The following is a 17,605-nucleotide window of genomic DNA, read 5'->3' on the forward strand; positions in this document are numbered from 1 at the left end:
AATGCGTTCTAGGTTTCAAACTGTTTCACACTCTGGTCATTGAGGATCACGTCTCTAAGGTTATAAGTCTAGTTCAGGGAACTTAAAGCTCCTGTTATTGTAGGGAAAGCTGTTCTATCACCAGGCGTTCACCGACCCTTTTGTGATATAGATGGCTTTTTTTTATAAGTTAGACGTTCGATCTTGTCACATCCACATTTTGTTCGCCTTCAGCTACATTTCTCCTCTCTGAGAATTCAGTGTTAGCGTTGAATTATCAATCATTGTGAATGATGTATTTTATTATGGAACGGGGAACTGATGGTAATTGATACATTGCGTTGTCAAAGGGATGTGCATTCTGACTAATTAACGAGTTCGGTTGATTTCTACAATATTTTATATTCACATTTTATGTCCGATACTTCACTTTTTCACGTGTGATACATGTTTTGACTTTTAAAAATCAGCAAAAAAATAATTGGGGTGAGTTAGTTGGATATATTTTTGACGGTAAAATTTTGTGTTGGTCAACTACATAATATCACTGAAAATTTAAAACCTCGTGGAAAATTTATTGGAAATCGTAAATATCAGTTATGTTGTCCCATAAAAGTCAATAGAAATAAAAAAAATAAATTCGAATAACTTCGGAAAATTTTGACTTTCTACTGTTACAAAATGTCTGATCGTGCCAAAATCCCTCACGAATTTCATTTTGAATTTCATTTAATTAAAAAAAGTATAATATCTCGTTTCCTTTTCATAAGTAATTTAGCTTTAATCGATTACCTACTTTTAACTATGTGAGGTATAAAAATTCTGTCTAAACTCAGAATAACTAAAGTCTTTCATCGAATAATTGACTTTCTATTAAACTCATTTATAATGAACGGTAGAGATGAAGACATTGTCTTCAACTCCTCAAGAAAAACGACGGAATATCTCTCATTGCCGACAGTTCATCATGTATCATAAAATATTGTGTCGATAAGGCTGACTACGGCAGTATCAACTCCAGTACATCGACACGATGCCAGGATAGCTGTCCGTTAACCGGTACTAGCGAGGGTAAAAGCTCCCTCATTCAGCCCTGCCGATAAGGGAAATATTTCCGCACCTCGTGTCTTTCTTATCGGCCGGTGTCGCATTGCAGGCAGTGGCAACTAGGGGTGAGAAGGAAGGGTCTTCATCCCCCTTAACAAGGGATGAAAGTTCAGTTACAGCTTGGACGCGTTAGCGCTCGCACGCGTTCCTCGTGCCCCTCCAGCACTTTCGACACGTGAAAAAAATAGTGGTGTTTACGTTCAATTTAATTGGACATTAATTTATCAATCAGTTTTGATTGGTAAATCATCTCTCACTGTCTTGAATTTTTTTCTATTATAATAATGATCGAAAGACTATTTGATGAAATAGAAAATTGTTTTGGTGCTGTTCACGTGTTGATTAAGTCTTTCAATATCACAATTCAATGTCCGGATTATCCCAACGTCTCTACGGCTTCCAAGATCTCCACTTGATCAGTTTCGAATTCATTTGGATTTTGATTTTAATCGGATCCACCCGATACTGGGAATTAATTCCTTTCATTCCGCTCAGAATTGATTGATTTCCTCTGGCATTTCTCTTTCACATTGCGAATCTGAATGGATGGGACAATAATCTCGTATTTATGGATTGAAAAAATTGATTTGAAATATGATAATTAATTTATCTCCTCCAATATGGTTTTCCAATAGTGAATTTTAACCGAAAATCATAGTTCTTGTTTACAAGACTTCAATTCAGAAAGTCTTCATCGTTTCAGTCATTGCTTCTGGTTGTTTTTCGTACCTGATAGTCACAGAGTGAATATTTTTCATTCCACTGGTCGTCTCAATTCCTTATATCGTCATCAATAAAACTTGGAAATGTAAAAAAACGTGTCAACAGTTATTTCATTCCGGATGTTGACATCGCGCTCAGAGGATCAACGAACTTCCATTTCCACGTCGTTGACAAAACTTGTGACAGTAAAAAGAGGAATATGACAGGTGAATAAATATCGGAATTCGATTCATTCAGTGATATTTGAAATTTCCACAAATTTAGATCTTCAAATGTGGTATTTTGTAGCTGATAAATCTCAGCAGAAAATATTTTCCTTTTTTACAAGTTCCCGGTTCAGATAATTCAACGGTTTCTTTATTTCATCGCTTCTACTGTGCTTCCAGTTTTTTTCATACCCCACGGACACGGGCATAATATTTTTTATTTCCCGGAAAGTTTTACTCCTTTATATCTTCATTTACATAACTCGGAACTCCAAAAATTTAGTACTAGTGGTTTTTTCATTCTGGTTGTTGATGTCGGTTTTACGGGATCCAAGAACTCAAAAATCTCGTCCTCAATCCCCTCTTTATTGTCTTTCGATCTGGTTTTGTTTGATTAATAAACTTGCAACTGTACAAAGGAGAATACCAATCAGACTTTGCAATATTTTCTGTTCCTATTGATAAATTAGAAACAACGAATGCCAATAACAAATATTTCCATCATCAATTACAAAGATTAATAACAACATTACGTCTTTTCCATGTTAATATTTTCATTAATTTAGTTTTGCAACTGTATGAACATATTAGTTTTGGGAAAATGATAAATAATATTTTTCCTGTTTCGCCGTTTTTTGAGACCTTTTTTTTCATTTCACTGAAAGCCTTAGTCCCTTATATCTCTGCTTTCATACCCCGGAACTCTGAAAAAATTGTTACTAACGGCTTTTTCATCCCGGATGTTAAAGTCGGGTTCAACGGATCGATGGACTTAAAAATCTCTTATTCCCCTTTTATTTTCCTCCAATGCGCTTACCCTTGGTTAATAAAACTTGCGACAGTAAAACGAAGAATGTAAACGGCGAATAAAAATCGGAATTGAGTCTCTTCCGTATTTTCAATCCCCATTCAGAAAATGCAAAACTCTAGAATTACGAATCTTCCTATCGTCAATAAAAACAGCCAATATGTTCATTCATTTGGTTCTTCAAATCAGCTTTTTTCCGACATATATTTTGATAGGGGATGAGGGTTGGATAATAAAAATCTAGATCGTCCGGAGTACGTACGGAATTTTACATTGCGATGTGCGTAAAAGGCGGCTACAACGCGCGTAATTCACCGTTTACTTCAGGGAGTTATGTCAAATATTTTCCCTTTTTACGTGCTCAGCTTAAAAAATTCAGGGGTTCGGTCGTCCATTCCATCACGCGTGTTATTGCTACCTTTTCCTTTCGTACACCAAGACAACCCGGAGGATATTTTCCATTTCACTGAAAGCCTCAGCCCTTTGTACCTTTTCCTACAAAACCCGGAACTTGGAACGAAATTCATGCTAACGGTTTTTCCAGCCCTGATCTTGACACCGAGCTCAGGGGATTGATGAACCTCGGAAGCTCTTCCTCCTTCCGTATTTTTCGCCAATCCACTCAGGCTTTGCTCATAAAACATGCGATGGTGAAAAGTAGAAAATAAAATGTGAAGAAAATAGATATAGCACTCCTTCAGCAATTTCACCCCTCGTTCATTAAGTATAACACTCTAGAGTAATTAATATTTTTCTTCTCAATGAACAAAACTAAGCAAAATTAATATTTCCATTAATTTACATTAGCAAATAAATGAAAAGTTAGTTGAATAATAATTTTTAGGACAATTGTGTGAATGGGAATTCAGATAAAAATATTTCAACAGTGCATTTGTTTAAGTCAACTGTCGGTCGACAACTTCATTTCACCAAAAAATATTTTCCCTGTGTCAAGTCCTTGGTTCAAAAAATTCAACAGTTTCGTTCAGTATTTCATCGCTCCCTCAATTGCCTTCCGTTTTTGTTGGTACCCCGCGGCCATAGGGGAATATTTTTCATTTCAGTGAAAGCCTTGCTCCTTGACATTTTTATTTACATAATCCGGAACTCCGAAAAAAATTCCTCCAAACGCTTTTCCCATCCCGAATGTTGACATCGGTTTCAAGGGATCGATGAACTTCAGAACCCCCTTCCTCCCTGTTCCCTATTACTTTCTTCCAATCCGCTTACTCTTGGTTAATAAGACTAGCGATCGTAAAAAGGAGAATAAAAAGCTGGAGGAAAATAGGAGAATGTGATGGTGAGGAGTGATGGGCTAGTCCGGAAATCATCGCGAGAAGTTGCTCTATATTTTTCCGTCTCGGTTCAGTGACCCAGTGACAATGTTCAATGGCTGTGCAAGGAGACCGCAATCTTCTTGACTCCTTTTTTTATCATTTGAGCTCTTAGCACAAGTCCCAAGTGCATTTGCCAGCCTCGAGGCTTCATTTTTTTTTATTCTCTGTACTTTCGCAGTGATGTAATTCCGGAAAGAAGGGGTGACGTTGCGGGAATGAATTAATTTTTATGAAAACATGGAGGAAAATAAAAAAAAAGCAGTAGGAGCATGAGAAAAATTTAATAATGTTGACTCTATTTGTTTCATATTTTCTCATTATTATAGTTTATTTTATTCATGGGGAGGAAAAAGTATATGAACTTCAACAAAAAAATTAATAAAACTAAAAGTTATGACTTGTAACAATTTTTCTGTTATTTACCATACACTTCGTGCTTACCCATGCCAATGGCTTTCATCTATGGTATAAAATCATGACAAAAGGGTAGAGTTCCCTCGTGAATTTAAAAAATAAATCATCAAGTCACTTGGCTGTCCTTAATGCAAGGACGATTGAAATTCCAATAGGTTCCAATAACTCACCGTAATCTATCTCGCTCAGGCGTCAGGTAGAGAACAGATCCATTTCCGGATTAACAAATGACACGACAGGACTCGTCACTCTGGGTAGGGATCAGGGCATTTGCCTGTTGAGGTAAAGTTCAAACGATGTTACCCTCCAGTGGGTGTTAGTCAGCAAGTGTCGCTATGTCTGTCTCCATTGATTCTGATGAGATAGGAGGAGCAAAGTAGGGATCAAGTCTTGATAGAGTCATCCTAGAGGTTCACAATTCTTGGCTTATCTCTGTGAACAGCTCCAAACTATTCAAAATATGTGCAAACAAATTTCATAGAAAAATTTAGTGGATTTGTTGATAAATTTCATTGTATTTTCGTTAAAGTCCAGTAATTCTACTTATTCTTGGACGAACTTGGACGAACTACAATTTTTGTAGAAATTTGCATCGAATTCATCATTTTTTTTTCTCGTCTTTATTCATTAAAATTCTAGACAGTGAGAAGTTGAAAGGAATCCAGTTTTTTTGTGATGTTGAATTGATGAAAGAACATTGCAAATTGCATTGCAAATTGAAGAATAAATAAAGAGAAAAATGGCAGAGAGGAGCAACGCGTCAAGCACAAGCTCACTGGCACTGCCGTCGCTTCAGGGGGCGAGTCCAGACGGTGGTGCCAGTCCCAGAAGAGCTGTCAGTCCTCTGCTAGAGGTACGACGGCCCCACTGTACCTTAAACTGCGACCACTGCAGCGTTTACCTCGAGGACATCTACAGGCACAGTACGTTGAGCTTCCCGCAAGGTTGCTAAATTACTCAAAGCTTTATTTGATTATTCATTCTAGAAGAAATGAACAAAAAATTGCATCAGCGTGAGCTGAATATAATGAGCGATGGCATATAGTGAGTTAAATATAATAATTAAAACAAAGTAAATAGAAGAGAAAGCCGTAAACAAATTTTTTGATTTCAACAAATTGGAAAATTGATATAGGGATGAGTGGAACAATACCAGACAAAATGTCTGTTTTGCGTGAGATACCTTTCAGGATTTTGATTTATAAATTTCGTTGAAACCGGAAAAATTGAGTTGATTATAAAACATATTTATAATGGATGATGTTTTCAAACTTTAGTTCTCTATAAAGTATTAAAGTAATAATCTAACTAATTAGAAAAGAGTGTACATGTGCAGGGCTTCTAGTTACAAAAAAAAATTACACGGGGAAAATTCTGTCGCTAGTTTTTTCTGTCTTCATTCATAAAATATGATACGTCAGAGTTATACATACAAAGTATTCTACGTTTATGAAAAAGAAGTTGGTTCATCTGAAATTTAATGTTTATTTATAACAAAGAGGGAATATCGTTTCCCCATTAATTTCACGTTTTCTAGTATTTTGTTTTTGCTGTTTAAATTGTTATTGTTCATATATGTGAGTACATAATAGATAATGCATTGCTGATGGGAAAGATCTTTGCTAAGAGCATTCAGTTCAAAGTGGTCTCACCCTGTGAGGGCACACAGAATGTTGTTACAACTTCATGCCAGCCACGTCCGACCATAGCGCTTACGTGTTCCACTTGTTTCAAGGTACTGCAGATATTATGGAGTCTGAGTACAAGCGAATTCCAGAAAAGTGACTCTCAAGGATCCTGAATTCCTTATGGAATTTTCAGAAGTTTCGAATGAAGATGAGATAATTTTTTTATGAATTTTTTTTTAGTTTTTTTACATTTTTACTGCTGACGACATTTTCAGTTTTTCATGGAATTTCTTTCTCTTATCGCACTCTGTATAATCAAACGCAATCGTGTTGAAGTCGATTGGTGTTGTCACGATATTTCGCAATCCTCTGGCACGAAGTGGGATAGAAACGGCCGTCCAGTTTGCACCACAATCGATATCATTGGGTGGAACAGTGCTCTGACACCCCAAGTGATGTATATTCGCATTAGGGAGACTTGAATGTGCGGATAATCGTTGGGAGCGAGAGTTGTACCGTATTCCACTGCCCAGATTAATCGAATTATTCATGGGAAACGTCGCAAACAGTTGAAATTTTTTGTTAAAATTTCCGGTATTGTTTTTACAAATATTATAATCGAGTTTTGATAATACTTTAGCGAATTCGATCGTTGAAAATTAAAAATTAGACAGAATATCTAGGAATCTCGGAAGTCCTTCGCATTCATTTCAGTGATCCCTTAAAAATTTAATGAATAAAATATAGATTGCATCATCTCATATCCTTTTCATTATAAATTTTCCATATTAAAATGCCCTGGAAATCAAGTAGAATTATCGTAATATACAGATTTATAAGGAGTGCAACGGAAATTCCAGGAAAAATATCGTAATTATGTTATCACGAGGGGGTTATAACTAAATGCCGTCGAGCCATTTTGACTCCTCTGAGATGTGAGTTGACACGTGTGGTATAAAATATTCCCTGTTTTCACACAGCGAACTAGTTGACGAACTTTCATGCTGGCAAAATTCTCGCCTAGAATAATACCTGCATAATTAATCTTGCGGACAGGGAAATTTCAATGGAGTCCAGTTACATGACAAGACACAAACAGTGATTAATTATGATCATAAACGCCGTTAAATTAATTTTCCACCCGATTTTTTCCCCATTAGCCACAATTTTACGGTCAATAATGTTTCAGTTCTTAGTTCTGAGGAAATTGATGCATCTCATCCCGTATTTTTTGTGTTTCAGAAATAGTTGAGGGTGTGAGAAGGGGCGGAGGCTCCCCCTTGAGGCCGCTGATCGATGAGGCCGCCGTCGAGGAGGAAGTAAGTCCAGTATATATTTTCTAATTTCTCCTCTGCCTGCCTTCATTATTCCTCCAATCGAGAAACAAAGCTTTCGTAGATTATTAGAAAAAAATTAAATTTCATGAAGAGTTGACTATTAATTTTAAGGACAGTGGCACTGAGTGCGATTGAGGGGTAAAGAAATCATGAAATTCCACGTTTCACTGGAAATTTTGTTAAATTCCGGAAATTTAGGTGGCATGAAAATAAGAAATCTACAATCTAATATGAATATTCCATGTCAAATGACATTAAATGTTTAATAAACCCAGAAATTTTATATTTTTTCCTTATAAATTTTCAAAAAAGTTCAGAATTTTCCCGAAATTCTGAAGTTTTAATGTTCTACGATCTCCGTGGAATTGAGATACGATAAAAATGTCCGTAATTTGACATGAGAAATTCAGATGAAAATTTTTAACAGTGCAAAATTATTGCAATCCTGTTTCAATTTAATTTCCATCACTGGAAATGTACCTACTCAATCAGACAGAGTGAATCATTTTTCTACTCCGATAAAATGTACAAGTAATAATCCCGTTGGTATATTAATTAATTCTAATGGGGGAAAAATTCATTAGCTTCGATAGAAAAAACTTTTCATACTTCTCCCCCTGTTGATGAAAATCACTGAAATGTGGGGGAATATTTTCTGTAGCTACGTGAGTTAATGCAGTTACTCCCACACGAGTATTAATTATTAATGAAAGCTCCACTTTCATACTTGAGATTTCAGTAATCTCATCTATTTTTCCAGCGTTTCATTACAACGAGAGTGATGGCACGTGTGGGGGGAGCATATTATATTAATTCAGCGATTTTATTAGAAATCTCTTTGAAAAATGAACACGTTCTCGATAAATTGGAGCTCATTTTTTAATCAATCACATGATTCACTATTTTCAACCACCAATTTTTCCTCCCATGTTTTGGAATTTTTACGCTGGATCCAACCGTAACGTCACGATCCAAAATAGAAATTTAAAAAATCATGGAAGGGAATAACGTGATAGAAAAGTTCTGGAGATGAGAAAAACTATGCAATAATTCATACTCATTTTTATTTATGTACTGTATATTTTTATTTTTTGTTTTCTGTCTAATGTTGAAACAGGTGGCGACACTCATGAGACGTTGTTGGGCGCAGGACTCGGCGGATCGACCAGACTTTCCAGCGTTGAAGCAAACCATACGGAAAATCAACAAGTGAGTAGAACTTTCAGTTTAGTGACACCAATACGATAGTTCGACAAATGTTATCGCGTTGCCAAACCCCGTTGATATTTCAACAGCTTAACGGATCTATTCATCATGATTCTCGCTTCTTCTCCCAAAGAATAATTTCAATTGTTGCATATTCCCAGGGACTTGCGATATTATGAAGAAAGATGGGTTGATTTGACGTAAAAAAACGAGATAATTTTCTGGTTGACAGTTGCTTCATTTCTTACGGGTCACATGACATTGAAAGAAAATGATCTGGTCTAAAGAGACACTGTATTATAATCCCTCATTTCTCTCTTGGATTTAGACTATTTTATTCTGTTGAAAATATCTTCACGAGTAATTCTACCTCCGCACTACATTACTCTCAGAATACTACGAAGGATTAACGTAGGAATATGTGGTTGGAAGTATCACTGTATCTGCATTTGAAATATTTAAATTGGAATGCGCATACAGCGTAACCTATACATTTCCACCTCCAACATAATTTCAGAATGAGAATTAATCGATAATGCTCAGAGCATTTTGTAACATGAAAAAAATTGCGCGTAAAAAGGGCAAAAATCAAATTTATGTGCCACACAACTTGTGAAGCAGATAAATCATCGTGCCATGAAAACAATTTTTAGCTGAACATATCCATATTTAAAGAGGACAAAGAAATTATCTATTCAAAAATTTTATGGGCTCTTTCGGATTTTAGAACATTAAAAAAATGATTTATTGCTTAGCGACTGCGTATTATCGTCCCACACTGTCTTCCTGAATGCAGACAATTTTATTATGTTGATAAAATCTCCTGGAATAATTTTACCTCTATACTATATTACTCATCCAATACACCAAAGGATTAACGTAGACTGATGGGGTTGAGGGCACCATCATTGTGTGCATTTAAAATATTTAATTTGGAACGTACATGCGGTGTAGCCCTCACATCATTTTTAAAAAATTGATAGCATCATAGGATATTCGAAACAACTCATCCATTCTTAAGTAGCCATGTATTGAGTCAGGTCTAGATTTAACCGAATTTATTATTGCAAGGATATCCATCTAGGAACAATTTTACTTTTTATCACATTATCACCTCCTACCGCAAAGGATTGACGTAAGAATCTAGATAGTACCACGAGCGTTGTATGCGTTGTCAATATTTAAATTGAAAAGTGCATATAGCATATAGCGTGGCCTTCACATCTTCATATCCAACATTACTTCCCACTGGACAGGGATTCAGTGATGACACTCACATGTTCTGCGAAGCTTGTCCCTATAATAGGCGAAAAGACTGCGTCGAAAGGGGGTGAATCTAGTCATTTGTTCCACTTCTTAGTCTAGTATGTGACGTTGGAATTCACGATTTTTCTTTTCTCGGGGCTATATCAACCCAGACCGTCTGAAGAATTTTTAACGACGTACTTCTCATTAAGCTGAAAGCCACCGCAAAAGGTAGTTTTTCACCGGTTTTTTGCCCTCTTTCTATTTTATCTTTTTTATCGCTCCAAGCGTACGCTTGGGTACCTAAGTACTGCATGGAGATACAGTGGACGTGACAATGCTAAAAGGTATTCCATGATTTTTCGCAATTACCACAATGTTATTTTATTAAATTAGTGGGGTAGAACGATCGCCGTTGAATCGATCATTCTTCTGCAAGGATTGCAATGGAACCAATTATTTTGATGGAAGGGATTATCCGGGAGGTGACGACGAACACTTGGAATGCAGATAGAGCGTAAGAATGTACGAATTATCCTGGAGCTTGAAGTCTCTTCCTCCCCTCGATCAAATCGCGAAAGCCCCGACAATGAGCCATCCATTGCAATTACTCGGAAATCTTAATTTACCTGGACAATTTTACGCGAGAGCTTTTTGCGATGAACGACCTATTTTACCCGCATTATTCAGACGTTTTATTTAATGTATGTTAACTTCCCCAAGTTTTCATCTCATTTATTGAGACATTTCCCTCCAGATCATTCGCATCATTCGAAAATCTTCCGATTCGCGAAATTATTTCAATTTACTTCAAATGATAATTTTCTTACTCCGATGTCAACTTCGCGGTTGATTAATTTATCGTATAAACTTCGTTTAGACCCATCAAAATGAAAAGTTTGTCAGTCTCAACGACTTTTAGAATGTAATTTTTTTTTTTTGCATTCCTCCAACAGAATAGCTTAAATTCCCTGCAAATTAACTTCAACAGTTGATTAATCTCTTATTACAACTTTCCCCAACTTATTAAAATTTATACATCTCCAGGATTTCCAGCCCCACCTGAGGGAGAACAATTCTCAATCCTTTAATTAAAATTTTGCTCGACATTTCACCTGGTTCCGGAAATTGACAAACTAAAGCACTTTATATCAACTGCGAGTCAACAAAACCAGACGTAAAATCCAGGGAAATTGCGTTATGTACAGATTTAAAGTTTCATGAGGTCATTTATCGACCTTTGTTCTAGGCAATCTTCATTAATCTGACTATCAAACCTTTAATAGTCGTACCCTTTTTAGGGACTCCTTTGCACTGCAGAGATGTTTTATACGTCCGCTACTGTTGACTTATTAAACATGGAACTGACCAATGGACGATTTTACTCTTAATCCATTAATTACACATTCAGACGATCCAATGTAGACATAAAATTCGGGTAAATTGCGTTATGTACAGATTCGAAGTTACCCCTGGTTCCTTATTGATTTTTCACGTCACTCGCTAGGTCAACGGTGTACACAGCAAAGTCACGAGACACCGCTGTGAGTGGTTTTCTCTCCTCGCGTGTGTATAGACTCCTGGAATAAACGTTAGGTCAGCGTGCCACAGGCCCAGGGTATAAGTGTTTGGGTATAGTATCCTCGTTGCGTCTCTCAGTAACAAAGGAAACAATAAACTCTGAAATGAAAGAAGAAACACTTTCATTTTTTTTTTTTTTCATCTTTTTGTTTTCTGGAAATGGGTTCCTTGGATTACACCATTGCCAGATTGAGGTCGAGAATGCTCTCTCCAGTGTTAGTTTCTTTTTTTTTCCTTTTCCTTCACCATTTGCTAATGTCAGAATCAAATGGATAGCCAATGTCATTGGTTTACGAGGCTTAGAGCGTCAATAAGGGGGGAGGTGAGAAAAAAAACCCTTTGATGACGTATGTGGGGAAGAGGAGATGGGACACCACTTGCTTTTAAATGCAAGTCATGGTTTATGACGATAGGGTGGGAAAGGAAGGATCATCTTGTCTTTCTCCTCGGTCTCGCTTGACTTTTATCCTATGCACTAGTAACTTTTCAGCGATTCTGGGGGTAAAGAAGTGGGCTAATAAATTCAGGAGTTTATGAATAGATGAATAATGTTCTTAAGTCCTTGGAAAATGAACTTTTTGGGTCGAGAGAGAGGGGGATTTAATTTTATGCTCTGCTCACTACTCGCTGGGTTAATAAATGAAGCTTTGCAGTAGCTTGATAGTTCTTTAATGGGGAAAATAGTTACGAGGGGAATGAAAATGCGAATTAGGGTATTTGTGGGTGGGGGTGATAATATGGTGGATTCTAAGAATTTTGGAGAAGTCCTGGAATTCGAAATCCTGTTCGTGACGAATGCTATTGAGAGCATTAAAGATTTATCGTGCTTTGTTTGTTTGGAATAAGATTTTTCAGAGGAAGTATTCTGGTACAGTGGAAATTAATGTTGGGATAGGGCTTTCGAATTCTGGAATCGCGAATATTTTGAGGGAAATAATTGTATATTTTTCTGTGTTTATTCAACATTTTTGGACGGGATAAAAATTTCTTCACTGGAGGAAATTATCGGGTGAAGAGTGAAGTATTAAATTGGGCGATTTCCGGTTGTGGTAGGGGAAATGTGGAAAGCTTTTAGCGAGGCATATTATAGCTCTTTCGCTTTTTAATTTTATATAGAAATTTTTCATGAAGCTTTTTGTGGAATCACTCTCCGCTTATTTTTTTATTCCTTTTCATAATGTTGTTTCTAGTTGTAACAGGAAAATTTTCCTGCGATAAATTCGGATGGCATTAATACATGTACAGCGTTTTAAAATATTGGAGAACTGAATTATTGAATTTATAATTTCCATTGGCTATATTGTTCACTCAATTCACTTGTTACTGGGTTTTTTAACATATTTTGACTCTTCATCGACTTATTACATAACGAAAATTATCAACTGCGAGGATGGGAGATTAAATTGGGTCATTTCTAACGGCAAAAAGGGGAATCGAATGAGCAAAGGCTTTTAGGGAGGCGTATTATAATTTTTTTCACTTATGAAACTTTTGGGTTCTATTCAGACTTTTCGTTCCACCAAAGTTATCGACAGTTCTAATTTTTTTTTAGTCTTTGAAAAGGGGACTCGAGCCTGGGCGTTTTGTGGTGGGAAAAGGTGTTTCTTAACAATTGATGAGACAACTTTTCGCAGGGGAGAATGGCCATTTGGGGTTCTGATGACCTGGACATTGGTCCGAGGAATTCTTTTTTATGGGGGGCTTTTGCTGAAGTTTTTATTGAAACTGATGCGACATCGTGTCTAGAGTCTCGAGGATTATCCAATTGACTCTGGTGGTTCGATGTTGAGGGGGATAATGGGATTAAATAAGTTTAAAGGAGTTTGGAGACGTGAGGGAGTAATTTCTCAAGGATACTTTGAAGTCTTTTTTTTTCGGTGGAAAAATTTTCCAGTAATTGAGTTATTGGGGATTGATGGAATTGAGGGATTGATCTGGAAATTGCCTGTTATTTAACTTGCAATTTTTATTCCCTAAAATTCCCTAGAATATTTATTCAGAGTATAATTAATAAAGAATATTCCTGTTTTTATTTGATCATTCAATATCAATTAGATAATAAAAGTAAAGGACACTGAGAAAAGTGATGGACATTGAGTTGATTTGTTTTAATTATTTTAGGTTGTTAATCAATTGAAAGATAATTAAAACAAGACAAACGTGAAATTGAATGTCAATGGATGAGAAGAGACAATGAATTGGGTAACGGCGTATCTGTAAACTGAAAATAAATAGAATTAAATCGACATTTGTGTCTGGCAATTGAACCAGGCGGGAATAGTCAATCGTGCCGAGTATCGTCGTAAATCAAGTGAAAAAAAAAAACCCGATGCTCCAGTTCAGTTTGAATTTTAAGTGAATACCATTCGACATGAACTACCACCATTTCCTTTTTTCCTTTTTTCTTCTAGATCGGGTAGTTGGGAAATTATTCAGAAATACCATTTGGTGTGAAATTTAAAGGTGCATTTCCATTTATAGGACTTCGTGGAGATCTGTTTGAGTTGAAAGGGCGTTTCTAGATCAATAAAATAAACGCTTAGGGCATTGTCATAGGGCTTGGCCTTGCGAAGAATATTCGATGCAGATATTGAGAAACTCTATTGGTTAGAAAATTGGTTGGGAAAAATGAAAAAAAAAAAATAGCAAAAAATAATTTCAAGCTAACGGAATTAACGGAGATGAGAGAATTTTTATAAAAACTTTGACTGTAGATAATCTCAAGGGCTACAAAAAAGTTTATTCATTTTTCCCTACTGTTCCACTTCGCTTCACCATTTCCTAATTAAATGTTTATTAAACTTTAAAAAATTTCCTTTCACGTGGATTACATTTTTATAAGCACCTTTTGTTGGCGATTGGATATCCTCAGTCTATAGGTTATTTATTTTTAACCAAGAAAAAATTGTAAGAGAAGACCAGAAAATGTTCATAGTTTGTAATTTCATCTCACGAGTTTCGGTGAACTCTTTAAACCCGTCGCACCAACGGTTACATCCCACTGCGCCCTAGAGACCGATAAAAGGAAGCAATGAGACTCGGTGGAAAAATTATTCCATGAAAAATTGAAGGATTTCAACGTTGTTTGTCGAATAAACTGGATCTGCCGCGAGCACTTCCCCAATTTGTGAAATTTAATTTCACTGAGTGATGGACAGTTTCATTAATGTCAAGCTAAATGACATCAAAAGATTCCTTCGTTATCATCTCCAGTTTTCCAGTGTGAAAACTTCATTTCCGGAAAAACTTAAAGGCTCATTCTGACGCCCACACGAACGTTTGACGCATCAGCACACGTGAATGCCGTCGAAGGGGAGCGAGGAAGAGAAAGAGGGAGAAACTTTCAAAACAATTCAATAAATTCTACTCACGCTTGTGATGAGTTTGATCGCACCGTCGTTTCTCTTGATTATTCTGAAAAATTAGCTGTCGTCTGTTTATTGAAAAAAATTCTTAGCGTAAAAGAAGAGCGTAACAAACGTTACTCAAACGTTTATTCGTTTCATAAAAAATTGTTCATAACAAGATAAATCTCATCTTCTTTCCAGAACCCGGAGTGAAATTCTATTCTTCTCACGAGGAAAAAGGCGATAAGTAAAGCCGAAAAAATTCTGACTCTGAAAATCACGAATCAGTCAGTATTTCCACAATTTTTTTTCTTTCCCATCCAATAGATTTTCCCATAGAGATAAATCGCGTCTTTATCCCGTAAACAGCCTCCTTAATACTGAAGATCCAGATAGCTTCATCGGATTGGCACGACGTTCGCCCAGATTCTTCTCCCTCGTCAGTAATGTTTCTTTGAATCGTGGTTCATAATGTTCACGGAAGAACTCAGTATCAGACGTTAAAGGGCCTGTGGCGCCTAGTTTATCATTCAGCCCTTCGTAATATTCCCCCTTGCCTGAAGGATGAACAATTATTCCAATAGTTCCATTCAATCTCTGAACATTTCCTCAAAATAAGCTCACGTATTGCACGAGGGGTTAGAATAAATGATTGAGAACACCAATTAATCACTCAAAGCCCCGCAGAAAAATCCGAAATTATGGATAACCCCCTTTGGTCGCCCTGATTAGAGCTGTCCATCACCAATGATAAATGTACCCAGTAATAATTAAAAGCGATGATTAATGGCTACAACACTCCAAGCATTGACAATCGTAGTGTCTAGTTTCACGTAATTTTCATTAAAATTGTTGATTCGTCTCGAATGGCCAGTTGTTTCTAATTTCTCCCTGACCAATTTTCCCTTCAATGGAATAACTACCCACCAACTCATGGGCTTTTCCCCCCTCTGTGACACCTGATTCCACTCTTGTTTCAAACACACAATGATCCAGTGAACGTAGATTTACGTTTGAGAATAATGCAGGACGCGTGAAAGTACGTTTCTAGTGTCATTGGAAGAACAATCGATGGCGTGTGCTGTTATCCCCATTGAAATTAGCAGCTGGTGGTGATGAAGTAGGTGGAGGACCATGACATCTGTTGTTTGAACAAGATTTCATGAGAAGAGGGTCATAAATGCGATATTATCACGTCGTGGCAGTACGAAAATTGACGTTTCATTGATTAATGGGCAGTCATTTTTATGAAGGTCAGGATTAATATTCGATTAAACTCATTTATTTCTTCGATGGTACAATGTTCTCTTTGTTTTACATTGGCTTCTGCCCTTCCCTCTTCTTAAAATCTACCGGATTACATTTGGGTATTCAGGATTAATAATTTTCTACTAAAATTTTGAAGAATTTTGTTATTGAAAACTTATGATTTCATAGAAAAATTCGTCGCAACTGGTCAATTCAGAGAACTCCTTTTAATTCCAGATTTCTCCAAAAATTCAGGAAAATTGGGGAGTTAAATTCAATGAGATCAAATCCAAGGACTTTGTTTAAAAAATTCAACCAATTTTTTAATAGTGTTGAGCGTGATTATTTGGAATGAAACTAGCCTGAATGTTCCGGATTTTTCCAATTTTTAGAAAATGATTCAATTGTAATGATGAAGCTGAATGACATTAGTGATTGCTTGATAAAAAAAAGTACTGCTTGATGGAATATTTGAGTGGACGTCGAATCCACCTGAGTAAGGTAGCTCGTTAGTCTGGGCTTCCTCGAATGATAATTCAAATACTGGGGATGCTTGTCTTCCTCCCCTATTCTCCAACGACCTGATTTTATTTTTACTTCTTGCCTGGATTTGGCTTCGCACTCTCCTCGTTTGGGGGAACAAATTCGACGGTATTTTCGAGGGCTATGAATGCCCGAATGACCTTTTAGATGAAATAGGGGAGGGTTGCCGACAAGAGAGAGTGTTCTCTGTCGTTCTCGAGTGGTTCTGTTAGAGTATTGTTCTAGTGTTTTGGGAATTCGTTCGAATAGATTACGGTCATTGCAATTTATATTCTCACTATTTTCTAAAATATTGAAAGTAGATTGGTACTGTATGGAGTGAATAGGGCAGTGAATAGTATTGCTTAACTATCGAAAAATATTCCTTGGCCATATTCAACGTCACCATTCGTTAATGGTCAACGAATCTCATTGTAAATAATCAAATTAATTACTGTATCAGTGGGATAAAGAGGACAATCTGAAATATTATAGGATATAAATTCGACAGTGTTTTGGAGGGCTGGGTCCGGAAGACATTTAGGACGAGATAGGGGTCCTTCCAGTGGGTGCTCCATCATACTGAAGTACTTCTGTGGCGATATTTTTCTAGTATTTTGGGGTTTGTGGAGGACTTGTCCAAACAGAGAATTTTTCGTTATCTGGGGGAACTCATTCCCTCAGAAATTAACATTTCTGCAGGGATTTTATACAATTCAAATATTTAATGATGGAATATCAACGATGAATTATATAACCCCAGTTTTATTTTGTTATTTTTGTGATTATATATTTTTATAAATTGTTAGTGATCATGAAAAGAGAGATTATAACGTTGATGGAACATTCTCCCTTCAAAAATCACAAAATAATGAAGAATCGTTGAAAAACATTCATTTCATAATCTAACTCTCGTA

The 17,605-nt window shown here is 36.4% G+C and overlaps 1 protein-coding gene across 4 annotated transcripts in view; it reads left to right on the forward strand.

Annotated features, from left to right (window-relative positions):
- Positions 1–17,605, forward strand: part of LOC135164642 (atrial natriuretic peptide receptor 1) — an 80,135-nt gene that overhangs the window by 46,979 nt on the left and 15,551 nt on the right. For all 4 annotated transcript variants that reach the window (XM_064125190.1, XM_064125216.1, XM_064125198.1 and 1 more), the window contains 2 exons: positions 7,445–7,521; positions 8,657–8,748. In XM_064125190.1, the coding sequence (XP_063981260.1) occupies positions 7,445–7,521; positions 8,657–8,748 (169 nt within the window). The remainder of the gene's footprint in view (positions 1–7,444; positions 7,522–8,656; positions 8,749–17,605) is intronic.

This window comes from Diachasmimorpha longicaudata, chromosome 1, assembly GCF_034640455.1.
Source record: "Diachasmimorpha longicaudata isolate KC_UGA_2023 chromosome 1, iyDiaLong2, whole genome shotgun sequence".
Classification (NCBI taxonomy): Eukaryota; Metazoa; Arthropoda; class Insecta; order Hymenoptera; family Braconidae; genus Diachasmimorpha; species Diachasmimorpha longicaudata.